This window comes from Eleutherodactylus coqui, chromosome 7, assembly GCF_035609145.1.
Source record: "Eleutherodactylus coqui strain aEleCoq1 chromosome 7, aEleCoq1.hap1, whole genome shotgun sequence".
NCBI classification, from domain to species: Eukaryota; Metazoa; Chordata; class Amphibia; order Anura; family Eleutherodactylidae; genus Eleutherodactylus; species Eleutherodactylus coqui.
In genome coordinates, this window is record NC_089843.1 from 106,284,920 (window position 1) to 106,309,878 (window position 24,959).

Genomic DNA, 24,959 nt, shown 5'->3' on the forward strand with positions numbered 1-24,959 from the left:
GAAAGGTGCGCCAGCTCTGCGCACATTTCCGCAAATCCCACACGCACGCTGCCACCCTGCGGACACTGCAACATAGGTTTAATCTGCCAGTGCACCAACTGCTGTGCGACGTGCCCACACAGTGGAACTCTACGCTCCACATGTTGGCCAGACTCTATGAGCAGCGTAGAGCTATAGTGGAATACCAACTCCAACTTGCGCGGCACAGTGGGAGTCAGCCTCCTCAATTATTTACAGAAGAGTGGCCCTGGTTGGCAGCCATCTGCCAGGTCCTTGGAAAATTTGAGGAGTCTACCCAGGTGGTGAGCGGCGATGCTGCAATCATTAGCGTCACCATTCCTCTGCTATGCATCTTGAGAAGTTCCCTGCAAAGCATAAAGGCAGACGCTTTGCGCTCGGAAACAGAGTCGGGGGAAGACAGTATGTCGCTGGATAGTCAGAGCACCCTCCTGTCTATATCTCAGCGCGGTGAGGAGGAGGAGGAGGAGGAGGAGGAGGAAGAAGATGAGGAGGAGGGGGAAGAGACATCTTGGCCCACTGCTGACGGTACCCATGCTGCTTGCCTGTCATCCTTTCAGTGTGTATGGCCTGAGGAGGAGGAAGAGGAGGAGGAGGAGGATCCTGAAAGTGATCTTCCTAGTGAAGACAGCCATGTGTTGCGTACAGGTACCCTGGCACACATGGCTGACTTCATGTTAGGATGCCTTTCTCGTGACCCTCGCGTTACACGCATTCTGGCCACTACGGATTACTGGGTGTACACACTGCTCGACCCACGGTATAAGGAGAGACTTTGCACTCTCATTCCCGAAGAGGAAAGGGGTTCGAGAATGATGCTATACCACAGGGCGCTGGTGGACAAACTGATGGTAAACTTCCCATCCGACAGCGCTAGTGGCAGAAGGCGCAGTTCCGAGGGCCAGGTAGCAGGGGAGGCGCAGAGATCAGGCAGCATGTACAGCGCAGGCAGGGGAACATTCTCCAAGGCCTTTGCCAGCTTTATGGCTCCCCAGCAAGACTGTGTCACCGCTCCCCAGTCAAGGCTGAGTCGGCGGGAGCACTGTAAAAGGATGGTGAGGGAGTACGTAGCCGATCGCACGACCGTCCTCCATGACGCCTCTGCCCCCTACAACTACTGGGTGTCGAAGCTGGACACGTGGCCTGAACTCGCGCTGTATGCCCTGGAGGTGCTTGCTTGTCCTGCGGCTAGCGTCTTGTCAGAGAGTGTGTTTAGTGTGGCTGGGGGAATCATCACGGATAAGCGTACCCACCTGTCAACCGACAGTGCCGACAGGCTTACACTCATCAAGATGAACAAAGCCTGGATTTCCCCAGACTTCTCTTCTCCAACAGCGGACAGCAGCGATACCTAAGCAATACGTAGGCTGCACCCGCGGATGGAAGCATCGTTCTCTCTCACCATCCAAAACGGGGACATTTCTGCTTCATCAATCTGTGTATAATATTCCTCCTCCTCCTCCTCCTGCTACTCCTCCTGAAACCTCACGTAATCACGCCGAACAGGCAATTTTTCTTAGGGCCACAAGGCTCACTCATATAATTTTTCTAAACAATTTTTATACGTTTCAATGCTCTTAAAAGCGTTGAAACTTTAACTTCAACCAATTTTTCGTTAAACTGCGCTGCCTCCATGCCTAGTTACCACTTAAGCCACATTAACCAAAGCGATTAATGGGTTTCACCTGCCCTCTTGGTTGGCCATGGCCAATTTTTCTGATGTACATTAGTACTGTTGATACAGCAATTTTTGTGGGCCCTCGCCTACAGTGTAATCAAATGAATTTTTAGCCCACCTGCATTACAGCTGACGTTACATCCGCTGTGTTGGGCAATGCAATGGGATATATTTATGTACCGCCGGTGACTTCCTGGCACCCACCCATGCTGTGGGTCCACAGAGAATTATAAATGCATCTGAAACCACATCTAAAGAACCCCAGTCAGACTGGGGCATGCAGTGTGGGCCGAAGCCCACCTGCATTAAGCACGACATTACTACCTCAGCTGTGTTGGGCAATGCAATGGGATATTTCTATGTACCGCCGGTGGCTTCCTGGCACCCACCCATGCTGTGGGTCCACAGAGAATTATAAATGCATCTGTTTCCACTTGTAAAGAACCCCAGTCAGACTGGGGCATGCAGTGTGGGCCGAAGCCCACCTGCATTAAGCACGACATTACTACCTCAGCTGTGTTGGGCAATGCAATGGGATATTTTTGTGTATCGCCGGTGGGTTCCAGGGAGCCAACCATGCTGTCGGTCGACAGGGACTTCACAATAGGGAGTTGTACCTGCCTGTGTCTATGAATTAAAAAGCCCGGTCTGACTGGGGCATGCAGAGACACCTTGACAGAATGAATAGTGTGTGGCACATAGGTTCCCCATTGCTATGCCCCCGTGTGCAGCTCCTGATGGCGGTGGCACAGGATTCTATTTCTCATTGCTTCTGTACAGCATTGTGGGCTATCGCCCCGCCCCTTTTAAAGAGGGTCGCTGTCTAGCCGTGCCAACCCTCTGCAGTGTGTGCCTGCGGTTCCTCCTCATGGCAGACGCACTTCTAAATAGACATGAGGGTGGTGTGGCATGAGGGCAGCTGAAGGCTGCGCAGGGACACTTTGGTGTGCGCTGTGGGGGGGAGGGGGGGCGGTTGGTCAGCATGTAACCCAGGAGAAGTGGCAGTGGAGTGTTATGCAGGCAGTCATTGTGCTTTGTTGGAGGTAGTGTGGTGCTTAGCAAAGGTATGCCATGCTAATGAGGGCTTTTCAGAAGTAAAAGTTTTTGGGAGGGGGGGGGGGCCCACTCTTGCCGCTATTGTGGCTTAATAGTGGGACCTGTGAACTTGAGATGCAGCCCAACATGTAGCCCCTCGCCTGCCCTATCCGTTGCTGTGTCGTTCCCATCACTTTCTTGAATTGCCCAGATTTTCACACAAGGAAACCTTAGCGAGCATCGGCGATATACAAAAATGTTCGGGTCGCCCATTGACTTCAATGGGGTTCGTTACTCGAAACAAACCCTCGAGCATCGCGAAAAGTTCGTCCCGAGTAACGAGCACCCGAGCATTTTGGTGCTCGCTCATCTCTAGCTGCTATTTGTTTGTATTGCTAACAGTACTGGTGACAGGTTGCCTTTACAAAAATTGTAATCATATACTCGCCTCTCCTGGTTCTACTACAGCTCCACTGGCGTATCCTCAGGTTTCTACTGTGATACTCTTATTGACAGACTGCGGCAGCCTATGTGCAGAATGCCACAGGCTGCTGCAGCCAATCATGCAACCCAGCTTTCGAACGCTGACATCTGTGATTGGCTGTTGCAGCCTGCAACGTCCCATAAATAGGTTGACTGTAAACTGTCAGCATAAACCCAGTGTAGAAAACGCAGCTACAATGCTGGAGCTGTGGGGAGAGGTGAATATATGATTATCAGTTTAATACATGGGGAGTGGGAATTAAAAAAAATCGCTTAGACAAACCTGGCACAAAGGGACCACTATTGCACTGTGAGCATTGAGGGGTATTACTTTTCTGTGGCACAAAGTGGGCCTTATTACTTTGTGGGGGGTACAGATGGGAACTATTGCTATGTGGGGGCACAACGCAGGCACTATTTCTTGTGATGGTTACTATTGGGGAATTATTACTGTATGTGAGAAGTATTACTTTGTTGGGCACAAGGGGGTGCAGTTTTACTGTAGGAGACACTGTGTGAGGCATTGTGGGGAGCAGCAGGATGAGAAGAGTGTCCTGAGACTAGTTGTAGCTTTAAGAAATCTTTATGGCTAGATGGAAAAGAAGAGAACGTGGGCAACACTAGTGAATTTGTGATCACTGGAGGTAACTGCACTGTAATCACTATCACTGTGTAGAACTGCTATCTGACTATTGTATGATGACTATGGTGTCTGAATTATATAAAGTTAGACCACTGTATCTAAGCCATTTTGTTATAAAGGTTCTCTTATAGATATGCTGTTTGATTATATAACATGTATCCATGTATATTTTGGAGTGAACTACAGCTGCCAGCAATGCAAAGTAGTTCTGTGTGCCGTATGTATATGTGTGGGCATGGGGGATAGCAGTAGGGAGGCCAAAGCCGAACTTTTGCACCAAAGCGCATGAGCCTGTAGCTACACCCCTGCTCTTAGATGCTTCCTTTTCATAATACACACAAATTGCCCACCACCTGGTCAGTTCTGACCAGACTGTTAGGAGGTCTTGGGACCAGTGGATGTGTGAGGGCACACAAGGTGACTGGGCTCAGGATGCCCTCGACAGACCACCAGTAGAGAGGATCTTTTGATCGCCAACAAGCATGAGCAACTCCAACTGTTTCATTGTCCGCCATCCAGAGACAGGTGGTGCCATCATTACAGGCCCCTGGGTCTGTCTGAACCATTTCCAGGTGCTTGGCTGAAGAACATTTGGTCTTATGGTGCCCATTATATATACTGTATTTGACACCTGCCCACCATCACCTCCATTTGCAGTGGTGTTGTGAATGACAAAACTGGACTGCTACAGAGTGAAACCGGGTTGTCTTCAGCAGCAAATCCAGGTTCAGTTTGGGCACGGATGACTGCCATGTTCATGTCTGGAGACTTAGGGGTGAGCGCCTCAATCCTACCTTTGCTGTAGAGTGGCACGCAAGTCGGTCACTAGTAGTGGTACTAGCTATGATGGCAGCTCAGCAACATCCTGCAGCCACATATGTTCCTCTCATGGCAGCTTCCAAGAGGCATTCTCCAGCAGGATAATGCTCGGCCGCACACAACAAGGCTATCGCTGGAATACCTCCACAACATTGCCACACTTCTGTGGCTGCCCGATCACCAGATTTATGACCAGTAGAACATGTATGGGACCATCTGGGACACCAACTTCAACAGCCTACGAGTTTGCACAATCTAGAGGCTCATTTACAGCACTTATGGACCAGCATTCCACAGGATACCATATAGAACCTGTATGCCTCCATGTCCGCAGGTATCACATCTTAAATCTAAGCTAGTGGCGGCCAACCGGGTACTAGAGCCTCCCTTCAAGTGTTGAGTTTTATGCAATAAATTCTCCTTTTCCTCTGATATTGTAATCGCTTAATTATATCAATGTTAAAAATCACACAGTTACATTCAATTCCGATAACTCCTTCTAGGGGAGGAATTTTTTGGCACTGAGTGTAATAGCATTTATAATTGGCCTGGGCAGAGCTAGCAAATTGGATGTTTTACAAATAGACTTGTGGCAAAGTTAAAATTTTATGCCAGCACCATGTTTAAAGTAACTGATCTCTTCAGTACAACCCATAGTTCATTTCAAGGATAGGGAATAACTTTATGATTGGTGGAGTCCGACTGCTGGAACCTGCACTGATCCCAGGAACGTGGCTCCTGATTGCCCTGCATGACTAAAGCAGCGGATGTGTATGCATGCCATACTCCATTCATTTCAGTGGTAGTGCTGGAAACTGCCACGTACAAGTGCTCAGCAATCCCCAGCACCATTACTGAAATGAATGGAGCGGTGGCATGCAAGCCCAAGGATAGGGCATAGCTTTAAATTTTGATTAAACACCTTTAAAAAGTGACCCTCTGGTTGCAAGATAAAATTCTCTCCTAGGGCTGGAGGGGGTATATCACCTGCAATTGTTTTTATCTGCTGTCCCTCCGATACCACAGTTGAGGGTCTTGTTCTCAGCCATCCAAGATGGCCAGCACAATCTTTAGACTACCATTTTCTCAGCAGTGTAAAGCCGGCTTAACTCCATGGCCTAGGTGCTAGAGCGCTTACTGAAGAGCTACTGCCAGTTACTGCAGTACTCAATACAGTGCTTTCCATGAGCATGTGGTCATATCCGGTACTGCACCTCAGCCTCATTCTAGTCAGTTGGGCAGAGCTTTGGCCATGCTGCAGACAACTCCTTATAGAAGCAATTGTTAGCCATTTATATTTCTGGATCATCGTGGCATTTATAGTTGTCCAGATTATACTAATTGTGACCGTTAACCATTTGTATCATACTATAGATGAAGTTGAACATTCATTGCTATTCATTTTTCCTCCACTGACCTTCACATTTGCATCCTGTACCTGTGTGTCATATGTAATGCAAGGGTACTTTTACACCAAGCGAAAATCATTTAACCGTGCGAACAAGCAAAAATATGCGCTCGGGCAGTCAGTTTAAACATAAAGATAAATTGTTTCTATTTTTTTTTATAAGGGCTCCTTCACACAAATGTATGAGTATTCACACTCGCGAGCGTCGGTCATGATTGCGCTCTGAATGGAGACTGATCACATTCTTTGGGGAGCTGATCCACACTCCTTACTGAACTTTGCCCCACTGCCAATAATGTTCACATTGGCGCAGGACACACAGGGCAGTCTGATCAGTAAGCAGACCAGACTACTCAGTCACCGGTGTTAGTAATTAGCACCGTGAAATTGCGCAGTCACGAGTGTGATTTAGTGTACATGGGCATGCATTTGTGCACTACCATAGACTCAGGTCTGCAAATGCTCACAAAAACAGAGCCTGTCATGTATTTTCAGCGGGTGCGAAAATGTGCGCAGAAAATCAAGTGAGTGAACCCATTGAAATGCATAAGTTTTAATGGTTGCGGTTTCCACAGCCAATTTTCTGCACTCTAAAATTTGCGCAAAAGCGCAAAAATCAATCTAAAAATGTGTGCAAAATAAAAAAAAAAGTACACTCACCTCTCTGCAGCTGCCGGGGCTCAGCCGCATCCAGATGGCTCTTCTCCTGCACTGCTATGAGGAGCTTTCAGCAGGATTTAAAATCCCCGCCTGCTGAAAGGGCTGCCTATGATTGGCTTAGCACTGTGACCAATCAGAGTCAGCTCTCAGCTATTGAATGACAGCTGAGAGCTGCCTCTGATTGGTCCCTGTGCTCAGCCAATCAGAGGCAGCACTCACCCATTCATGAATTCATTATATTTTAAGCCCTTCCCCAAAAATCACTGCAACGCTTGCTGGTAGCCCATTGCTTTCAATGGAGCCGGTTGTATTGCCAGCTCCATGGAATTCAATGGGAGAACATCACGCTCCTCTGCTACATCTGTGACAGTTGTGGCAGAGGATTTCTTCATCTCCGCAGGGAGTCCATTTTCACTAGACACTGTGACAATGCTGTCACAGTGTTCAGTGACAAAGGGACTCCCCACGGAGGTGAAGAAATCCTCTGCCATAGCTGTCACAGCTGTAGCAGAGGAGCGCGATGTTCTCTATATGTCAATGGGGCCGCTGCAGCTACCGTCGGCCCCATTGACCACAGGTGAAACCCCTGGATGTAACAGCATTCAGGAATTTCATATCCAAGGAATAGCGGACTACACTCTTTTTGAGCGGATAAACGCTGCTAAGTGCGATTTTTCCACCGTAACGCCCGTTTCGGTCACTCAAATTTTTGAACACATAAGTTATCGTACAAAAATTCTCACGTCAAAACGCCCGTGTGACTGAGCCTTGATACTAGAAGGTCTCCCCCTCCTTTTACCGGCTGACTGCGGCAATAGCAGGGGAAGGGAGTTTAGCAGCGCTTCAATGGGAGCTGCAGGCTGATCATGGCCAAAAGATAGGACAAGACCTGTCCTTTTCATAATAGCAGCGCCTGGAATCCACATCATATGCGCTATCTTTTCCAGCCGGCTGATTTTACACGCCGGAAAATTGCCTATCTGAACAAAGACATTGGAATCTAATGCATCAGATGGCCGCAATTTTGGCGGCCAAAGTTTTATCGCCGCAAAATAGCCGCAATAATACATTCATGTGAATAAGGCCTTACTCTGAACTTAGCATTCTAGCAGCCTGAGAAGGAGTTAAAAGTTTTACTTTTAACTTAGATTGTTCTTAGCAGTAAGGACTTCCAGCCAAGAATTTAATCATGCCCATTAAACAGGCACTTTATCTTTCATGGGAAGCAAAGTGAGAACACCGCACAAATAGGAACTCGGTTTTTGGCTACTATCCAGAATGAAAATAGACGCCTGAACAGTCACTGCCGTCTTGTATTTACCAAGATATCGGTACGACCTTCACTGTTTGCAGGCAACTCTTAAAAGTTGGGAAGAAATAAACTGTCCTTCTTGTACGCCCATGAGAGACAGTGAGCTACAGGGCTAAGCAGCGGTTGATTGGCGGCTGCTTGTATCTACTTCATAAAGCCACAATCCATTCCTTCTCCTCCAAACTGCTGGTTCTTTCTGCAGCTAAGCTGCTGCTTTCTCGCTTTTAAAAATAGCAAGCACTAGTGCAGTCCATCCCTTCCCCCACCCAATACCCACCAGCCCAGCCTATGTGAAAAGATCATTCTGCATACAGTGCAAACATCTACAAGCCGAAATAGAGGAGGAAGCTTAGTAGTCAGTCCACAGGGGAGAGAGACGTGTGCAAGGAATAGCATGTCTATAGAGCCTGCAGCACAGCATAGTCGCAAGAGGAAAAGGACAGTAGACTGTGCAGAAAAGTACCCTGCAAAGAGAAGTGCAAGCTGGGCTATCCTTACTAACCAAGGTCAGTAAGATGGTGTCGTCACAGCTTTTCATGGAAGGCTATTAACTGGGGGAGTTTGCTTTATCATTTGTCTGTTACAGGCAGTCAGAGAAATGTTGCAACAAATCTGCCACATTTGTTGATAATCATCATACACCTGAATCTTAAAAGTATCGAAATATATGCCAGTCATTGTCCTTATTGACTTCTATTCCTCTCCCAGCTGTGTTTCACTGCAATGCTGTTTGAGAAGTTTTTATAATGCGTACCAAGAGGGCGTTCTCTCATTAAGATCCTAGTGCCCAACATCCTATCTTCATATTCTGGAAGAAATCTTCATGAGCCTAAACATTGCACTATGTCTCAATAAACTAGAAGATCCTGCGGAATCTGTTTTCTAATGGATGTCATGTCATGGATCTTCCTGATAGGTTTCTTTCTATGCACAAGTGATTTTCCATAGTGCTGTCTTTTTTAATATATGTATTGACATTCTGTTTACTTGTGGGTCGGCATAGGGTTGTGACTACTGGAGGTTCCCCTACAAGGTAATGATATTGGTTTTCTAATAAAACGGAAATGGATTAGGGACAAGGAAGCATACATATATTTTATATGCAAAATTCGAGAAATCTTCCTAAATGCAAGCTGACATTAGAGATCCACTAGCAACAAAAGCAAAGCTTTTGGTTGAGCATTCGGTAAGCAACCAGGGTTCAGTAGACTGGGGTAATCGGCAACCAAAAAAGTTTCTGAACCTAATAAAAAATAACATAAAATAAAAGTAAATCTGATTTACAATGTTGTAGGTGAAAACTTTTCTCTTAAGCCCCTTTTACATGTCACAATTATTGTGGAAATTGCTCATTTGATAGGATAATTGTACAATGTGAACGCCTGCAGTGAAAGAATGATCAGCAATAAATCTCAAATCAGATCCTTCATGCGGAACTAAAAATCATCCTTGGTCTAATGCTGTATTGTTCCGTCTAAATAGGCCGTCATTCATTGAGGAATGACAGCTTGTTTACTGTGAATGGATGGCAAGTGGGCCGGAACGATCTATGACTCACTCCCCAATTCCCTGAGTGATGATTGTTCCTGTGTAAAAGCACAAATGTGATCATCACAGTGATAGAGAGCTATTGGGCACTGAGATGTCCAACCGTCGTCCTGTGTAAAAGGGGCTTTAAAAGTGTATTCTGGCCTTTTATTATTAATGACCTATACTAAGGACCCTTCATTAATAGCTGGTCAGGGTATTATTGTACCTTGCTGCCACTGGAAGCTAGGGGTTTGACGCGAGGAATGCCTCTCTCAGACCCCCAACTCCCGATAGGGTGAAGGCACAAAGGTCCTAGCTGCACACTGCACATTGATTAATAGGTCCCCTGCAGCCCTAGCCTGACTGTTACTTTGGTTCTTAGCCTTACATTATGAGATGTCAATGCTGGCATGTAACTGCTGTAACATGGCAGCATTCACATGTAATAATGTAAGGCGAATTAGCCGTGAGGCTAAGGCTGCAGGGGACCTATTAATCAATGTGCAATGTGCAGAAATCAGTGTAAGCGCACCGTCCATTCCCGGCTGCCGGCCACTCGCCGGCGGAGTGCTGCATTCACCCAGCTCTTGCAGCCCCTGTGCTGGCTGACGGCCGTTCCCCCTCTCACCCCCATGTTGGTGTTGGCATGTGGTGCGCTTCTGTCGGGAGAGCCTCGTGTTGACTCACAGCCGCTCCCCTGCTCAGCACACCCAATGTGGTCCATCGCCGTGAGAGACGGCCATCCGACGCTTGTGTCTGCTGGGTGCCAGCTGTCACATTTTTTCCAGCCGCCGCCTTGGTCCTGATGAGCACTCACTGCTCCTAAGGCAGCGGGCCTCCGCAGCTATGATTCGTTACTGTCTTCCAGGACCTCCAGGATGAACACATGTGCAGCCATTCACTTTCAGGGACCGTCACCCCCTCCCCCTGTCAATCTTGACTCCACCAGGACTTCCTGGTGGAGTCAAGACACAATAACACCACTGATCAGTGGGAGTCCACTATGGAGGATCCTTGCCAATCAGCTGATCCTCCAGCCCACTGTCAGGGCTAGACATCCACATTGTTTCTCAGAGCTGGAAGTTGAACAGCAGGCTTCACTCCCATTGATATCAATATTGGCGATGTCTTCTACTGCACTTCTGTCTGACTGACAGCGGGCCGGAGGGCCATCTGATTGGTGGGGATCGAGAGCGGTGAGGAAAGGTTATCAATAGTAAATGCCCGGAATACCCTTTACTATCAGTAGGCAGATTGTATGTAACAATTATTCAGAAGAGTTAATATATACTAAAGTATTTAAAAGGGAACTGTCACCACTCCTGGCATGTCTGTTTTAGTAAATATATTTACCATTCCCCTGGACAAGTAGGAGGGGGAGGGGGGCTTACACAGTCTGATATTGACAGCACTGGTTGGACAGTGTCAGACTATGTAGGGACACACCTACAACTGGTCACACTAAGTTGTTGATTTATTCATAAATTTCTAGGAGGAATAACAGAGGAACGCTACAATGCAGAGTGATGATAAAAGATTTTCCAGAATTGTCATATTATGAGAAATGCAAGCATTTACACAATCACACATGTCATGGAGCCATCCAGTCCTCTTTTATAATAGATAGTCAATAGTTATTTATCTGTGTTATATCATCTATGGGGTTAAAGAAAAGCAGTGAGAAAGTTTAGTGCTTGCTAGAGATGAGCGAACGTACTCGGTAAGGGCGATTTCGCAATCGAACACCGCGATTTTCGAGTACTTCACTACTCGGGTGAAAAGTACTCGAGTGTGCCGGGGGGCGGGGAGAGGCGTCGCGGCGCGGGGAGTAGCAGTGGGGAACAGGGGGGAGCCCTCTCTCTCTCCCTCTCCCCCCCACTCCCCGCTGCAACCCCCCGCGCCGCCACGGCGACCCCAAAATTTTTTCGCCCGAGTACGGAAGTACTCGAAAATCGCGGTATTCGGGCGAAAAAGGGGCGTGGCCGAGCACGTTCGCTCATCTCTAAGTGCTTGCTAATACTCTGGAATTGCCTTTTAGTATAAATGCCCTATGTATTGCAAGATACTACTACTAGTTTATAAATGATACAGTAGATAGAGGAAAAAGACTTGGGCCTGTAAATGGCAGAAAAATCTTGGTTGCAAAGGAAAGTGTTTGGCTAGGGATGACTATGCTCATTATCCCTTCCTCTGGATGCTTTGGGGCAACTGGCAACAAATCCTTCAACTTGCGAAAAAAACATATCATTAAAACAGTTGTCTTACCTTATAAAAAGTCTGCTTTTTCCATCACTGACCATCACTGTAGTGACCTTCGAGACCCCTATTCTCGTGACTCACTCTAGGGCCCATAGAACTCTAAGCAAGGACCGATTCGATGGAAAGAGGAAAAAGAAATCCAAGAGTTAAAAAAGTACTTCTGCAGTTTAGTTGACTATGTTAAAGGGGTTGTCCAGGAATCAAACAAAATATCCACCACCCTTGTTGCCTGTAGAAGCATATAAATCAGGAGTATGCATCTCTAGATCAGAGGGGAATTGGAAGTCATCAGGCCTTGGAGAGGGACAGAGCCTAATGCCACACTGTTCGATCCTGTTTGGCTGAATGGTAATCCTGACAGTGTGGTGCTAGGCTCCTTCACTTTCTGTGACCCCATTGGCCTCTGGTCTAGAGATCCATTTTCATGTTGTAAGACAGGCTGCATGGGCTGTGGCTATTTTGTTGAATTCCTTGACAACTCCATTAACCATGGAGAATGTAAGTTAGAGTCATTTTTCTAATTGTATCCATAATATAATGTAACTAATGACAAAATGTTATCTACCATGAAGACCAAATAGACTTGACAACAACACAAACAGCAGAGAACTTGATTTAACCACTGCTGACTACTTCTATGACCATCATTCTGTCTTGTGAAGGGAGCAAGTCCAATAATAACCGTATACGAGGGGCTGCTGATAAGTCTTTGGCTTTGTGTTCTTTTTTGTTTCTATGGTAACGAATGTTACATCACATGATAGCATTGTGTGTCTAATATATGTTTTCAAAATGTTGTGTTTGTAGCTTATGGCAACAGTGATCTTGGCACGCGGGAAAACAAAATGGTGGAGTCTAAGGCGATATTCACAGCAAATGAGAGCAGAGGAGTGATAAAATTCTTGTTTATTGCAAGGAAAGTCCGCGAAGGATATTCATGGTGATATGTCGCAGACATTGGGGGATCAATGCCCTTCATATTCTACAGTTAAGAACTGGGTTGGCAAATTTAAAAGGGGCCACTTCAGCACCAATGATGAGGAACGACCTGGACAACTGAGAGGTTGTTATTCTGGAGATCGTCGATGCTGTGCACAACCTCATACTGAGGAATCGGCCAATTTCAGCTAAAAGAATAGCAGACATGGGGATTTCTGGTGAACGTGTTTGTGTCATTATCCATGAACATGGGAACATGAAGAAGCAATCTGCAAAATGGGTCCCCAAATGTTTGACAACAGAGCAGAAAAGCATGCGAGTGAAAACTTCCCGGTCCATTTGTTAGCGTTTCCGGACTGATAAGAACTTCCTGGATCGACTGGTCACTATGGATGAGACCTGGATTTATTTGTATGACCCTGAAACCAATGAGCAGTCAAAAGAGTTGAGCCACAGTGATTCTCCTCGCCCAAAGAGGTTCAGGGTGCAAAAATCAGCCACTAAGGTGTTGGCGTTTGTGTTCTGGGATAAGGAGGGCGTTCTGCTAGTGGACTACCTTCAAAATGGTTCCACCATCAATGCAAGGTATTACATTGAACTTTTTGACCAATTGAAGGCAGCTCTGAAGGCCAAGAGGTGCGGCAAGCTGTCCAAAGGAATCTTGTTCCTGCAAGACAACGCCTCCGCTCACACTGCACAAACGACCACGGCAAAACTGGTGGAGCTAGGCCTCCAGCTGGTTGACCACCCACCTTATTCACAAGATCTGGCTCCCTCCAACTATCATCTGTTTCCAAACCTGAAGAAACACCTCAAGGGTACCAAATTTAACACCATTTCTGATGCCATGGCTGCTACGGATGACTGGTTTGAGGCCCAACTGAAATCCTTCTTTTTGCAAGGCTTACAGAACTTGGAATACTGATGTAAGAAGTGTGGTGACATCAGTGGAGAGTATGTGGAATAAATGTAAAGTTTCATTTTCCTATATCGTTTCTTTCTGGGTAAAGCCAAAGACTTATCAGCAGCCCCTCGTATAAGGGAATTACTTCTAATATAAAATGAAAGGGCAGCTTCAGTTAAAGCCATTTCCCTGTGTATACACAGAGAGGCATGTTTTCAGAGGTAACTACAGAGGAGTTAAATTACAACTTGCAGAACTTAGCACACAAGTATTAGGCACGCATCTAGATGGAGCTTAATATAGCAAGTCATGAGTGCTTTTTTGGTGCACGGAGAATGGTTTGAGGTCCCTTGGGGAGATGGCGATCTAGGTAATATTTTTTTCCGCATTTGATGCAGTTTGTTTACTGATATGTGCAGGATTTACTATTGCGCTCGTCTACCTCAGATGACTTGGATCATGCTGCTAATCTAAATATAGGTCACAGCCCAGCGGATCACTGAGAGCGACAAGCAGCAGCCATTACTGCTTTCATCTCAACGACTAGAGACTCCAAGTCCCCCTGGTTCCTAGAGGGTTCTATTGCTTTAAGAATCAGATTTTACCACTATATATGTATTAATTTTTTCCCGACTGTTTTGGATGATGCTGTATGTAAGTAGAGATGAGTGATGGCAACATGTCAGACGAGTGTTTAGAGGTTAATGTTACCGATCACATTTATGATACGCTGCTATTGATGTGGCTTCCTGCGAAGCAATTTAACCTCAACTATATTTAGTTTATATTTTCATTGGCTAAATAGTCAGCAAATAAACAATCTAACATCTTTGCGATACTTCCCAATTACCATGTTCTTTAGTGTATTTTTAGTCTTGGCAGTGTAGAAAAATATTGATGTTATCTAGAAGCCTTCAACAAGTTCTATTGTTTGTTTTGTGTGTTTCTATCCAGTACTTTGAGGCCTGGGGCTGGGTTGACATGGGGCGGAATTCCCATGCAATCTCTGTGTGGGCTCTCTGCACGGAAATTCCGCCTGCTATTTGTATCCCGGGATAAAGCAGCAAAGTGGACGAGATTTGCAAAAATCTCGTCTACACGCTGCAGCCAGGCCACTGTGGCCAAGCCGCGCTGAAAGCTGCGAAATGTCAATTTTATTGCCATTTCCACTGCAGCCATCTCTCCTCTCTATTGGGATAAGATGGCTGCAGCGGAATACGCGCACCAAAAACCGCACCAAAACCCGTGGCCTTTAAGCTGCAGAAATCTTGCTGAATTTCTGTGCAGTCCCACTGTGGACATTCTGCAAGATTTCCACAGGATTTCCACCCCGTGTGAACCCAGCCAAAGACTGCCTGCATACGCCAGAGCCGGACTCTGCTGGCAGGTGCCACCAGTGGAATCCGGCTCTGACCCTGGCTGGCAACCCTGCATACATGTTTTCTTTCTTTATTTTCTGTACTGCAAATGGCCCAGACGGCGCAGTACAGATTTTTTCTCAAATGCTTCTTTTTCCCACGTCGTCGCTAGGTGAGGACGCGGAATCTGACCTTGCAAAAGGGCCACAACTTGGATGGCTTCCATTGACTTTAATGGAAGCCGTCCACGCAGAATCCACTCAAAAATAGAACATATTGCGATTTTTTGTTTTCACGAGAGGAAAATCGCAGTCGCTGTCCACTCGTGTGAGCAGACATGTGGATGCTCCATTCGCTTGAACTGCACGGGAGACGATCGCGGATTCTGCAATTTAAAAGCAAGTCATGTGCAGGCAGCCTTAATGGTGTACATTTATGAATAGGCTAATTATCGTTCAGAATCATTCAAATTCTTGGGCTACCGTAGGGATTTGGACTCAGGTCGTCACATGTAGATGCAAACAGCGACTGAACAAGAATAGTTCAGTCATTCAGTTTCTGCATGCAGAAAACTATAAGAGGTGCAGTTCAGTGTAAACAGCGGTTGTTCACTTATGAACAACTATCTGCTTAGTGTGAATGGAGGCGGGCGGGTGAAGAACACTCCCCGGTGCGCTCCACCTCCATGCCAGCAGCGCTGTGAGCGATGCCAGCGATACTCCTATATAACCGTACACCAACTTCAGAGGACTCTATTATGCTTCTTCCAAAGCACAGTAACTAGTGATGAGCGAGCATACTCGCTAAGGGCAATTACTCGATCGAGCATTGCCCTTAGAGAGTACCTGCCCGCTCGGAAGAAAAGATTTGGCTGCCGGCAGCGGGCAGGGAGCAGCGGGGGAGAGCTGGAAGGAATGGAGGGGAGATCTCTCTCAACCCCCCCCCCCCCGCTCCCTCCTGCTCACTGCCGCAACTCACCTGCCACCCACGCCAGCACCCGAACCTTCTCTGCTAAGCGGGGAGATACTCGCTAAGGACAATGCTCGCTCTAGTAATTGTCCTTAGCGAGTATGCTCGCTCATCTCTAACAGTAACCCATTGATTTTGAAATGAGGGAAATAAGCAAGGTGGGCTGAATACAAACTGCGAATTTACATTATGTGAGATGAAGGGCACACTGTTGTGCACCAGGTTAGCATATTGCCTATTAACTAGGACCCTCTCATGGAAGTATCGCGTAGACTATAAGCATACATGTAGATGAAGTGTTATCTGTAAGCTTTCTTTTTGTGACCAAATTCTTTAGATATCAGTAACTGACCTTCAAGATGAATATAACAATATTTGGAATGCAGCAGGCGCTATCCTCGATATTGACCCAGGTTTGTCAGATTTCCATAGTTGCATGCTGGAGAATTAGTAATATGAAACAGTATTCATCCAATCACTGCAGCGGGGTCTAGCACAAGCTCCATTATGGCGAATGCAAAGAATAAAACAATATAACAAGTAAACATGTACCATCCACTTTATTGTGTCATTCAACAACAGTTTAGTATTGTGTTTTCGCATGTCATATATGACCGATCAGCACAGGCTGTACAATGGTATTTTGAAAATTTAATGCACACTCTTGTAACATTAACGGGGATTAACTGGAATTACAAATTATGTCCTATCCACAAGGTAGAGGGTTAACTTGCTGATCCGTGGGGTTTTCAATGCTGAGATCCCCACCAATCCTGAAAACGGGAATCCTGTGTACCCCTCTTCTAGTCACTGAGGGGTTGCTTCTACAACATGCAGTGACGTCACATAGAATGGAGTGGCAGCATGAATGCACGACCAGTGCTCCATTCATTCTTTTCCTAACTGTGAAAGTGCAGTAAGCCTGCGGTGAGCAGGACGGGGGACACAGGACCCCCATTCTCAAAATCGGTCGGGTCCTAGCGGTGGGACTCTCAACCATCAGCAATTTATTACTTATCATTTGGATACAACCCGTTAATGGGTATGTAAGGAGTGAAGGAGCCCCTTATGGGATAGAGACCGGTATTTTCATGCCATGCCATGTATTGTTTGTGTCTTTCTTTACAGGTGGGGTCCCAGAGAAAAAGCTCCTATGTTTTTAATGCATGTATTTTGCCTGTTGCATTCTTATATGACAGACAAATGTTGTGTTGTAAATGAAGTGGTTCTCGGGTTGTGATAATTAACCATTTCCTATCTAACAAAGACCTGGGGAATAATGGTCCTAGATACCATAATTAGTGGGGAACCTGATGGTACTAGCTATAACCAATGTGAGAACACAATGGTGTGAATGTGCCATATCGCTCATGTGGACCTGTGACAAAGACATATATATATATATATATATATATATATATATATATATATATATAGTAGCTTTTTCCACCAATGCAGTTGGAGTGGTAGTCGGAGTTAGTTGCTCAGCATAAATGTATAAATGAGCAATAGTTGGTTGAAAGTTTTGCTTCTACATCGAGAAGAAATCGCTCATTATTGGTTCAGCAAGAAGTCATTCGAGGGGTGCGAGAGATACATGGTTTCTCCAGGCAGATTTATTCGCAGGTTGTTCAAATACAAACGACAATGCCTTTACACCAGGCAATCTTTTTTTGAGGGGTAGCCCTTCTATATAGTTAGTATATCTGGAACTCGCAAAAAGCTATCCTTGGAGAGATTGCGTCACCTAGTGGCAAAATGTTTAAACTGTTTTCTTGTTGAAACAGTTTGATTGCTTATTATTGGCTGAATGGCAGGGTGACAACATGTGACTGAGATGAGTGGTCACGCAGTTTGCGTCCTGCCTACAGTATGGTATTAGGGTGAGTGAAGAGAGGACTGTAGTTTCTGAGTCCAAGATAGTTTGACAGCACCCTACAGGCTCTGAAGGTGCGCTGCTGCAAGAAGTGTATGCTGCAACACTCATTTCTTGTTTTTATATATAAACATTAGATTTTTATTGAAAACGTTTTTATCACAATCTCTTGTAATTCTAACAATATGCATTACATAGATATATTCGTGAATTTGCATAAAAGGTAAGTTCACATAAATGCTTTGTTTGCGTAGACTAGTTTTGATACATCTCTCCCTATGTGTTAGGGCTTATTCACACGAGCGTATGTTGGCCGCCGTTTTCACGCCCGGCTGATATACGCTACCATCTGATGCATTGGATTCCAATGCATCAGAATACACAGGCGTATTCCGCTGGCATAAAAGCACCCAGATGGCAAATATAGCGTCGGGCGCATTTTTCTTGCCAGTCAGGAAAGATAGTCCTGGAACTATCTTCTTGGCCGGACTATGACCGCTGCCATAAACTTCTATGGGAGCCAATGACAGCGGCCAGAGAAGGGAGGAGGTGGGAGGGAGTTTAGCAGCATGACTGCTATACTTCCTCCCCATTCTCTCCTCCTCTGCCCCTGTGGCTGTTTGGAATGAGAGGCGGTGGGGCTAAACTCCGCCCACCCTCCCCTCCCATTGCTGGCTGCAGGGGGGGGGGGGGGAGTGGGAGCTTAGCCCAATAGTATTGGATAATTGAGTGACAGTTTAATCCTCCTCTTTTTGGATGCTGCAGTTAAATTTCTGATTTGACAATTGAGATGGTCCCTAAGTGACCAAACGGGTGAATGACTCGATTCCTAGAGTTGTCCAGTTTGGTTCATTGAGTAAAACGTTTCCAGATGCTCCTTGAGCAATTTGATGTTATCTTTAAAGTCACACTGTGAAATGGATATTGATGGTATATTTAGTTATCCAAGTTAAAAAAAAGTCATTATACAATGTATGAACAGTCTCAGAAACCAAAGTGTGTGGCTCGTGAGTGCCATCATTGTGAAGACTTTTAATGAGTATTTTGTGTAGGCTCACTTATGACATGATGCCTTTCTTTTTTGCCTTTCCTTTGCCATTTCTATGGATCAAATAGACTATAATTGGTTAGAGACATACCATAATACATTCTGTGTTTCATTAAATAGTGTTCTAGTTCCTAAATTCTAATGTTATTTGTAGGCTCATGGGCAGATCGATCACCGCTACATGAAGCAGCAAGCCAGGGGAGGCTACTGGCATTGAAAACCTTGCTTTCTCAAGTAAGTAAGCGCCCCTATCCTGTCAGACATGTGTACAGTACTTTTTTCTTGTACAGTATGCTCTTATATTGTATTACTTTATGACTTTTATTTCCCTAACCTGTAGGTTGCCTCTGCCCAACAGACACGATAAAGTTGAAAAAACCCTCTAAAAAATGTTACTTTTTTTATTGTAGACTTGTCCCATGTATTTGAAGCAGAACTCAGTCACCTTAAGTGCATTTTTAGCCCCTTAGTGACATAATTAATTTAGTCTCAAGAACCAGTAAATAGTATTCCCTTTTGTGTTCCATATCTTTTTTAGCTTTTCATCAATGCAGCTTCATGACCCCTTATATTTTGCATGATAAGTTCTAGTTTGTTTTTATGGGAACTACTTTTGGGTTTATTTAATGTATTGAATAACTTTTTTTTTTGCTAGGGGCAATGTAGAAAGTTATTTCACCAGTTTTATTGTAATTTATTTTTATGGCGTTTTTTCAATATTTAGAGCCTTGTGGTTTCTTTTTAATGTAAAAATGTTTGATGCCACGGTCAGCAATGACTGTAAATTCTGAGGGGTTAAGTGGTGTAGTGGAGCGATTAGATGAGCAAGTCCTCATCATTTCACTCCTTTTCTGGATAAAAAAAAACCATATGTGGCAATCAGAGAGCAAATATGCTTTCTGATTGATTCAAGGTGATAGCATGCTACTGGTCTCCTCTCCCTCTCTCATCTGCTCACTAACTCTGAATCTGTAAGGATTCTGGACATGCTTTTGGTGCTAAGAATCTTAGCTTTAAAATGACATCAAAAGTATGTTCAAGTCCTGATATAACCAGAGCTACAGCTGTTTACAGTAAAATGAGCTCTTTTCATCCTTTTTCCTGCAGAAGAAATATAGCTGGTCCTAAACTACTGGGGGGTTAAGTCTCTTGCAAATTGTAACATGCAATGCATGTAACTTGCAGCAGGCAGTATATCTGTTCTAGTATCCACAGAACTCCTACTAAATGAGACAAAAAGAGGGATCTGAGGGGAAAGGCACAAGGAAATTTTAATTTTATTATATGACAGAAAAGTGGTTTGTATGTGGAATTAGCCTGTAGGCCTCCTTCACACGGGCGACATGATATCACCGCGAGAAAATTGCAGTGATATCGTATCGGTTGTCCATGCGATATCGCTGTGTTTTTTTACGGCAATACCGCGATTTTGTGGTGCTACAAAGTAGTGCAACTTTGTAGCACTATTTGCAAGGATTTTCGGGGGCAGGCTGGAAATATAAGCTCTACTCCAAAAATAAGCCTTAGCTACCGGAAATTAAAAAAAAAAAGAATACATCTATTTAGAAGCGCTGTCCGGCTCATCTGCATCTACTCCCTGTTCCCCGGCACTAGTCTTCAGCATCTCTTCTGGCCAGAGATTGAAAAATCCCCATCTCCAAGAAGCGCTGCCTCTGATTGGCTGAGCGCTGTGGCGCTTAGCCAATCAGAGCCAGCGCTCGATGAACCAATCACAGCCATTCATTGAGCTCTGGCTCTGATTGGCTAAGCGTCACAATGCTCAGCCAATTTACAGGCAGTGCCTTAAGGAGGCAGGGATTTTTCAATCCCCAGCCAGAAGAGATGCTGAAGACCAGTACCGACGACCAGGAAGAAGATGCAGCGAAGCCGGACAGCACTTCTAAGGTGATGTATTCTTTTGTTTTTATTTTTTCCTGCAGCTAGGGCTTAGTTTAGGGCTTTGACAGTAGGATTTACTACTGTCAAGGTTGCATTGCACCACACGAAAATAGCATTTTCGTGCGATGGGATGCAACATAGAGGAAGACTCCATAGGGAAACATAGGCTACAAAACTTTGCAAGTTGCGTGCATATAGTGGGACCCGCAAGGTTTTTGACTAGCAATGTTGCATGCTACAAAACATTGCAAATGTAAAAGAACCTATAGGAAAGCATTGGCTTCACATACATGCGATTTGTAGCATTGTCGTAACGTGACTTTGTCGCCTGTGTGAAAGAGGCCTAAAACACAAAACGTATGCATCAGATATTTATTGATGGGTCCCCTCTTATAGTGGCACTTCCATTACTCTGCATTATGGGGCAAACCCAATTTGTGAACCAGATGTGGATGGTGGAAGCTGCTGCAAGCTCAGAGATACACCATGACTATAAACAGTGGGTGAGAGAGTACTTAAAAGTTGAGAGCAGAAGAAGTACTTGGGGTGCAGCTCAACTTACTGAATGTGAAAACAAGCACAGAGTTGGATGGATAAAAACCTGATGGAGCACCTGTGGAAGAGTTTTCAAAGGTACTTTTACAGGGCTCTTAACCCTTTCCAATCCACTGTCTGACGTCTGAAGACATTATGATTTAGGGCTGTACAGCATCGATGTTGGAAGACGTCCGTCGGGGTTCTCTTACTGTATAGTGCCAGCCTCTCTGCTGTCGGAGCCTATCCAACATGTCATCTCATGCAGTACTGGCTTTAGCCAGCAGATAGCGTTGTTGCATAACAGCAGAAAAAGAATAAGCCCCCTAGGAAAACCAGGATACAAATTGGATTGGAAAGGGTTAAGTGCCGGATAATTGTCCCATTGATTTTCTCTCCGGTGCTCTAACACCATCGCTCTGTTTTTTAGTGAGCTGAAAACCGAGAGACTCTAACAAGTGAGCTATTCTTGCTTACTTCCCCTGTCGGGTCCCATGTTACACGGGCTGACAGTCATCTGCAATCACACGTTTAAATGATTACTCAGCAACTGTCAGCTTGTGTAAAAGTAGCATTGGGTGCAAAACAGGTAGATGGTAATTCTGTGGGGAATTTATGATTATTCTTTAATGTAACTGGTCACTCTTCGTCACCCCGTTTTGGATTGATATTAGATCCCTGATTTTGACATTCATAACAGTTTATTTTTCTTTCATGTTTTATTGAATTTCAAATCTGTGTTTTTTTCCATATTCTCTGTATGCACTTTAACTGAAACATGCAATTTCTTACAATTAGGGTTACAATGTGAACACCCTAACAATTGATCATGTGACCCCTCTACATGAAGCTTGCTTGGGAGATCATGTTGGATGTGCAAGAACACTTCTGGAAGCTGGAGCAAATGTAAGACTTATTCTACTATAACAAACCTCGAGCCACAGTGGAAAGCAGATATGATGATGTAACTAGTCCAAATAGCGATGTGGCTCCTGGGGACAGTTTACTTCTGGCCGTTTTGATACATCTCCAGCAGTCCAAATGAAATGAATGGAGACGTCAGATTACATGCTTGATCACGGCTCCATTCAGTATAGGTTACAAGGCATCCCCTTTCTTATGAGCAGCTGGGGTTCCAGCAGTTAGACCCCCACGATCACTCTGATACCCCTTATTCTTTGGATAGGGAATAACATTTAATATTGGGAGAATTACTTTAACTTAGAAAACACCTCAAATAACTTCACGTCTATCCAAGAAATCTTGTGATATGTTTTAGGTGAATGCTACAACTATTGACGGAGTGACTCCTTTATTTAATGCATGTTCAAGAGGCAGCCCTAGTTGTGTGGAAGTCCTTTTGGAGTATGGTGCAGTGGCACAGTTTGAGACATGTCTTCCTTCACCCGCACACGAGGCATCAAGTAAAGGTAAAACGTGATATAATAAGGATTTTCTCTTATTCTGATGTCGTTTTTGCTACAGTTCATGATTTTTCGCACTAAACAAACTACATTTACACAATATTTCCAGTCCTCCTCCTCTGCAGGAGCTTTGTTATGTGATGTCACTAAAGGTCCTGCACATCTTCATGTTGTAGTTTTACTGCAGATTGCATAAAAACTCGTAAAGTGCAAAAATATGCAGAGAGCAGCATCTTTTAATTAACTTGCTTTTCCCTGAAGAAAGGTGATCATCTTGTTGTATGGCTGGTGGGGGCCTTGGTACAAATTTGGCATTGGGGCCCAAGCCCTTTTAGTTATGCCTCTGCCAAAGGCCACTTGAAAATTGGGAGCTAACATTTGAAATGTGCAACATTCACACCTGCGCTGGGGATTCCGCTTTCCTTCTCCGTTTGGGGAACCAAGCAGACCTCATTGACTATATTTTTCTTTGGGATTTTTCAGCCGGATCGGTGATGGAACCTCCGACGCACGTGAAACCAGCGGAATTGCTACCTTTTTTTCCGTGCACTAGCTTTGATAAATCTTGTGCGCTTTGTTCATAATAATTAGCTAATCAGAATTATATGTTCATTATTTCCTTTTCTTACTGTATATTTGCAGGTCACAATGACTGTCTAGATATATTAATTTCCTGGGGTATAGATGTGGACCAAGACATTCCTCACTTAGGCACTCCGCTTTATGTAGCGTGTAAAGGCCAGCACTTGGCTTGTGTAAGGAAGCTTTTATATGCAGGTCAGTAATGGCGGGGTGTATTGATGGTTATATACTGTACAACCTTAGCACTGTGTAGTAAAGTTGTAGTTCTCTCCTAGGGGCTAATGTACAGCATGGCAGAAGTTTAGACACCCCGTTACATGCTGCAGCTCAGCAGTCTAGTGTGGATATTGTAAGTTTACTGCTTGACTTTGGTGCTGATATCAATGCCAAAAACACAGATTACAAACGCCCTGTGGATGTCGCTGCTGCAAAAAGTTCAGTGGAAAGACACCTACTGCAATATGAAGGTAAGCATGCCACGTTAAAGGCATGGTCCACTTGTGAAATATTGATGGCAGATCCTGAAGATATGCTATCAGTTGTATATCGGTCAGGGAAGTGTTCCATCACCATGAAAAGCACATTTACCTTGTAAGGCCGGAGTCCCACGAATGTGTTTGTGCGCCAAAATATGCATGCACAACACGCAGAATATAGAACCCATTGACCTCAATGGCTTCATCCACATGTGTGTTTGGTGTGTGCAGTTGAGTCGCATAGATAAATACCCAGCATGCTTTATTTTGCGCAGGGAAAGAACACATATTGAACTCAATAACCCCTCAGTAACAGCCCTATAGTATTTTTACGTCCTGCAGGTGCAGGACGTGTATGGAGGGAGATCGTGTAGCTATCTCCCTCTATACATCGCGAGTGTCAGCTGTTTCTTACAGCTGACACCCACGGGCAACAGCTCCGACATGCTGCGCAACCGATCGTGGCTAGTAACCCTTTAAACGCTACTGTCAATTCTGACAGCAGCATTTAAACCCTGGAACCATGTTTGGGGGTCCCGTACGGCCCTCCCGTGATGAGATCGCAGGGAGCCGTGCGGGTGTGATGGCCCCGGGTCTGTCTTAATGGGCGTTTTTTACATGCGTTTATTCATGCGTGAAAAACAAAATCGCACTTTGTGCATAAAAAATATGTTTTCTGCCTGTCAGTGCTCACATGCGTGACTCTTCCGCAGATGTTCTATTTCACTGCGTTTTTCCGCAGTGGAGGTCTCCATTAAAATAGTAGTAATGGAGACCCTGGAAAAACGTGCGTTTTTCCGTGATCACCAGCGGGGACTTTTAGTTTACCACCGTGGTACTCCTAGGCATAAATCCATGGGCGTATCCAGCTCCTTCTGCGGGCATAAGCCCAAAATCTGCATGTAAAACGTGAATTTGTCTGTGACAGATTTTCCCACCACAAGTAAAAGCACGAGAAAGGAAGTAAAAGGTATAGAGTTTTTGCACTTCTGACCTATTCAATGTAGCAGCTAGAGATGAGCGAGCACGCTTGTTTAAGGCTGATGCTCGATTAAGTATCGGTCTTATCAAGTAACTGATTACTAGACTGAGCACCATTCCGGGG

The 24,959-nt window shown here is 45.1% G+C and overlaps 1 protein-coding gene across 3 annotated transcripts in view; it reads left to right on the forward strand.

Annotated features, from left to right (window-relative positions):
* The window catches only part of ASB5 (ankyrin repeat and SOCS box containing 5), a 50,967-nt gene that overhangs the window by 24,964 nt on the left and 1,044 nt on the right, over window positions 1-24,959 (forward strand). Inside the window, exons 1-6 of one of the 3 annotated variants that reach the window (XM_066573510.1) lie at window positions 8,353-8,562; window positions 19,094-19,173; window positions 22,171-22,278; window positions 22,652-22,802; window positions 23,439-23,573; window positions 23,654-23,845. In XM_066573510.1, coding sequence (XP_066429607.1) covers window positions 8,451-8,562; window positions 19,094-19,173; window positions 22,171-22,278; window positions 22,652-22,802; window positions 23,439-23,573; window positions 23,654-23,845 — 778 coding nt within the window. In that variant the 5' untranslated portion in view covers window positions 8,353-8,450. Of the gene's footprint in view, window positions 1-8,352; window positions 8,563-13,946; window positions 14,059-19,093; window positions 19,174-22,170; window positions 22,279-22,651; window positions 22,803-23,438; window positions 23,574-23,653; window positions 23,846-24,959 lie in introns of those variants that run through there. The other 2 variants (XM_066573512.1, XM_066573509.1) reach the window with 2 other exon arrangements.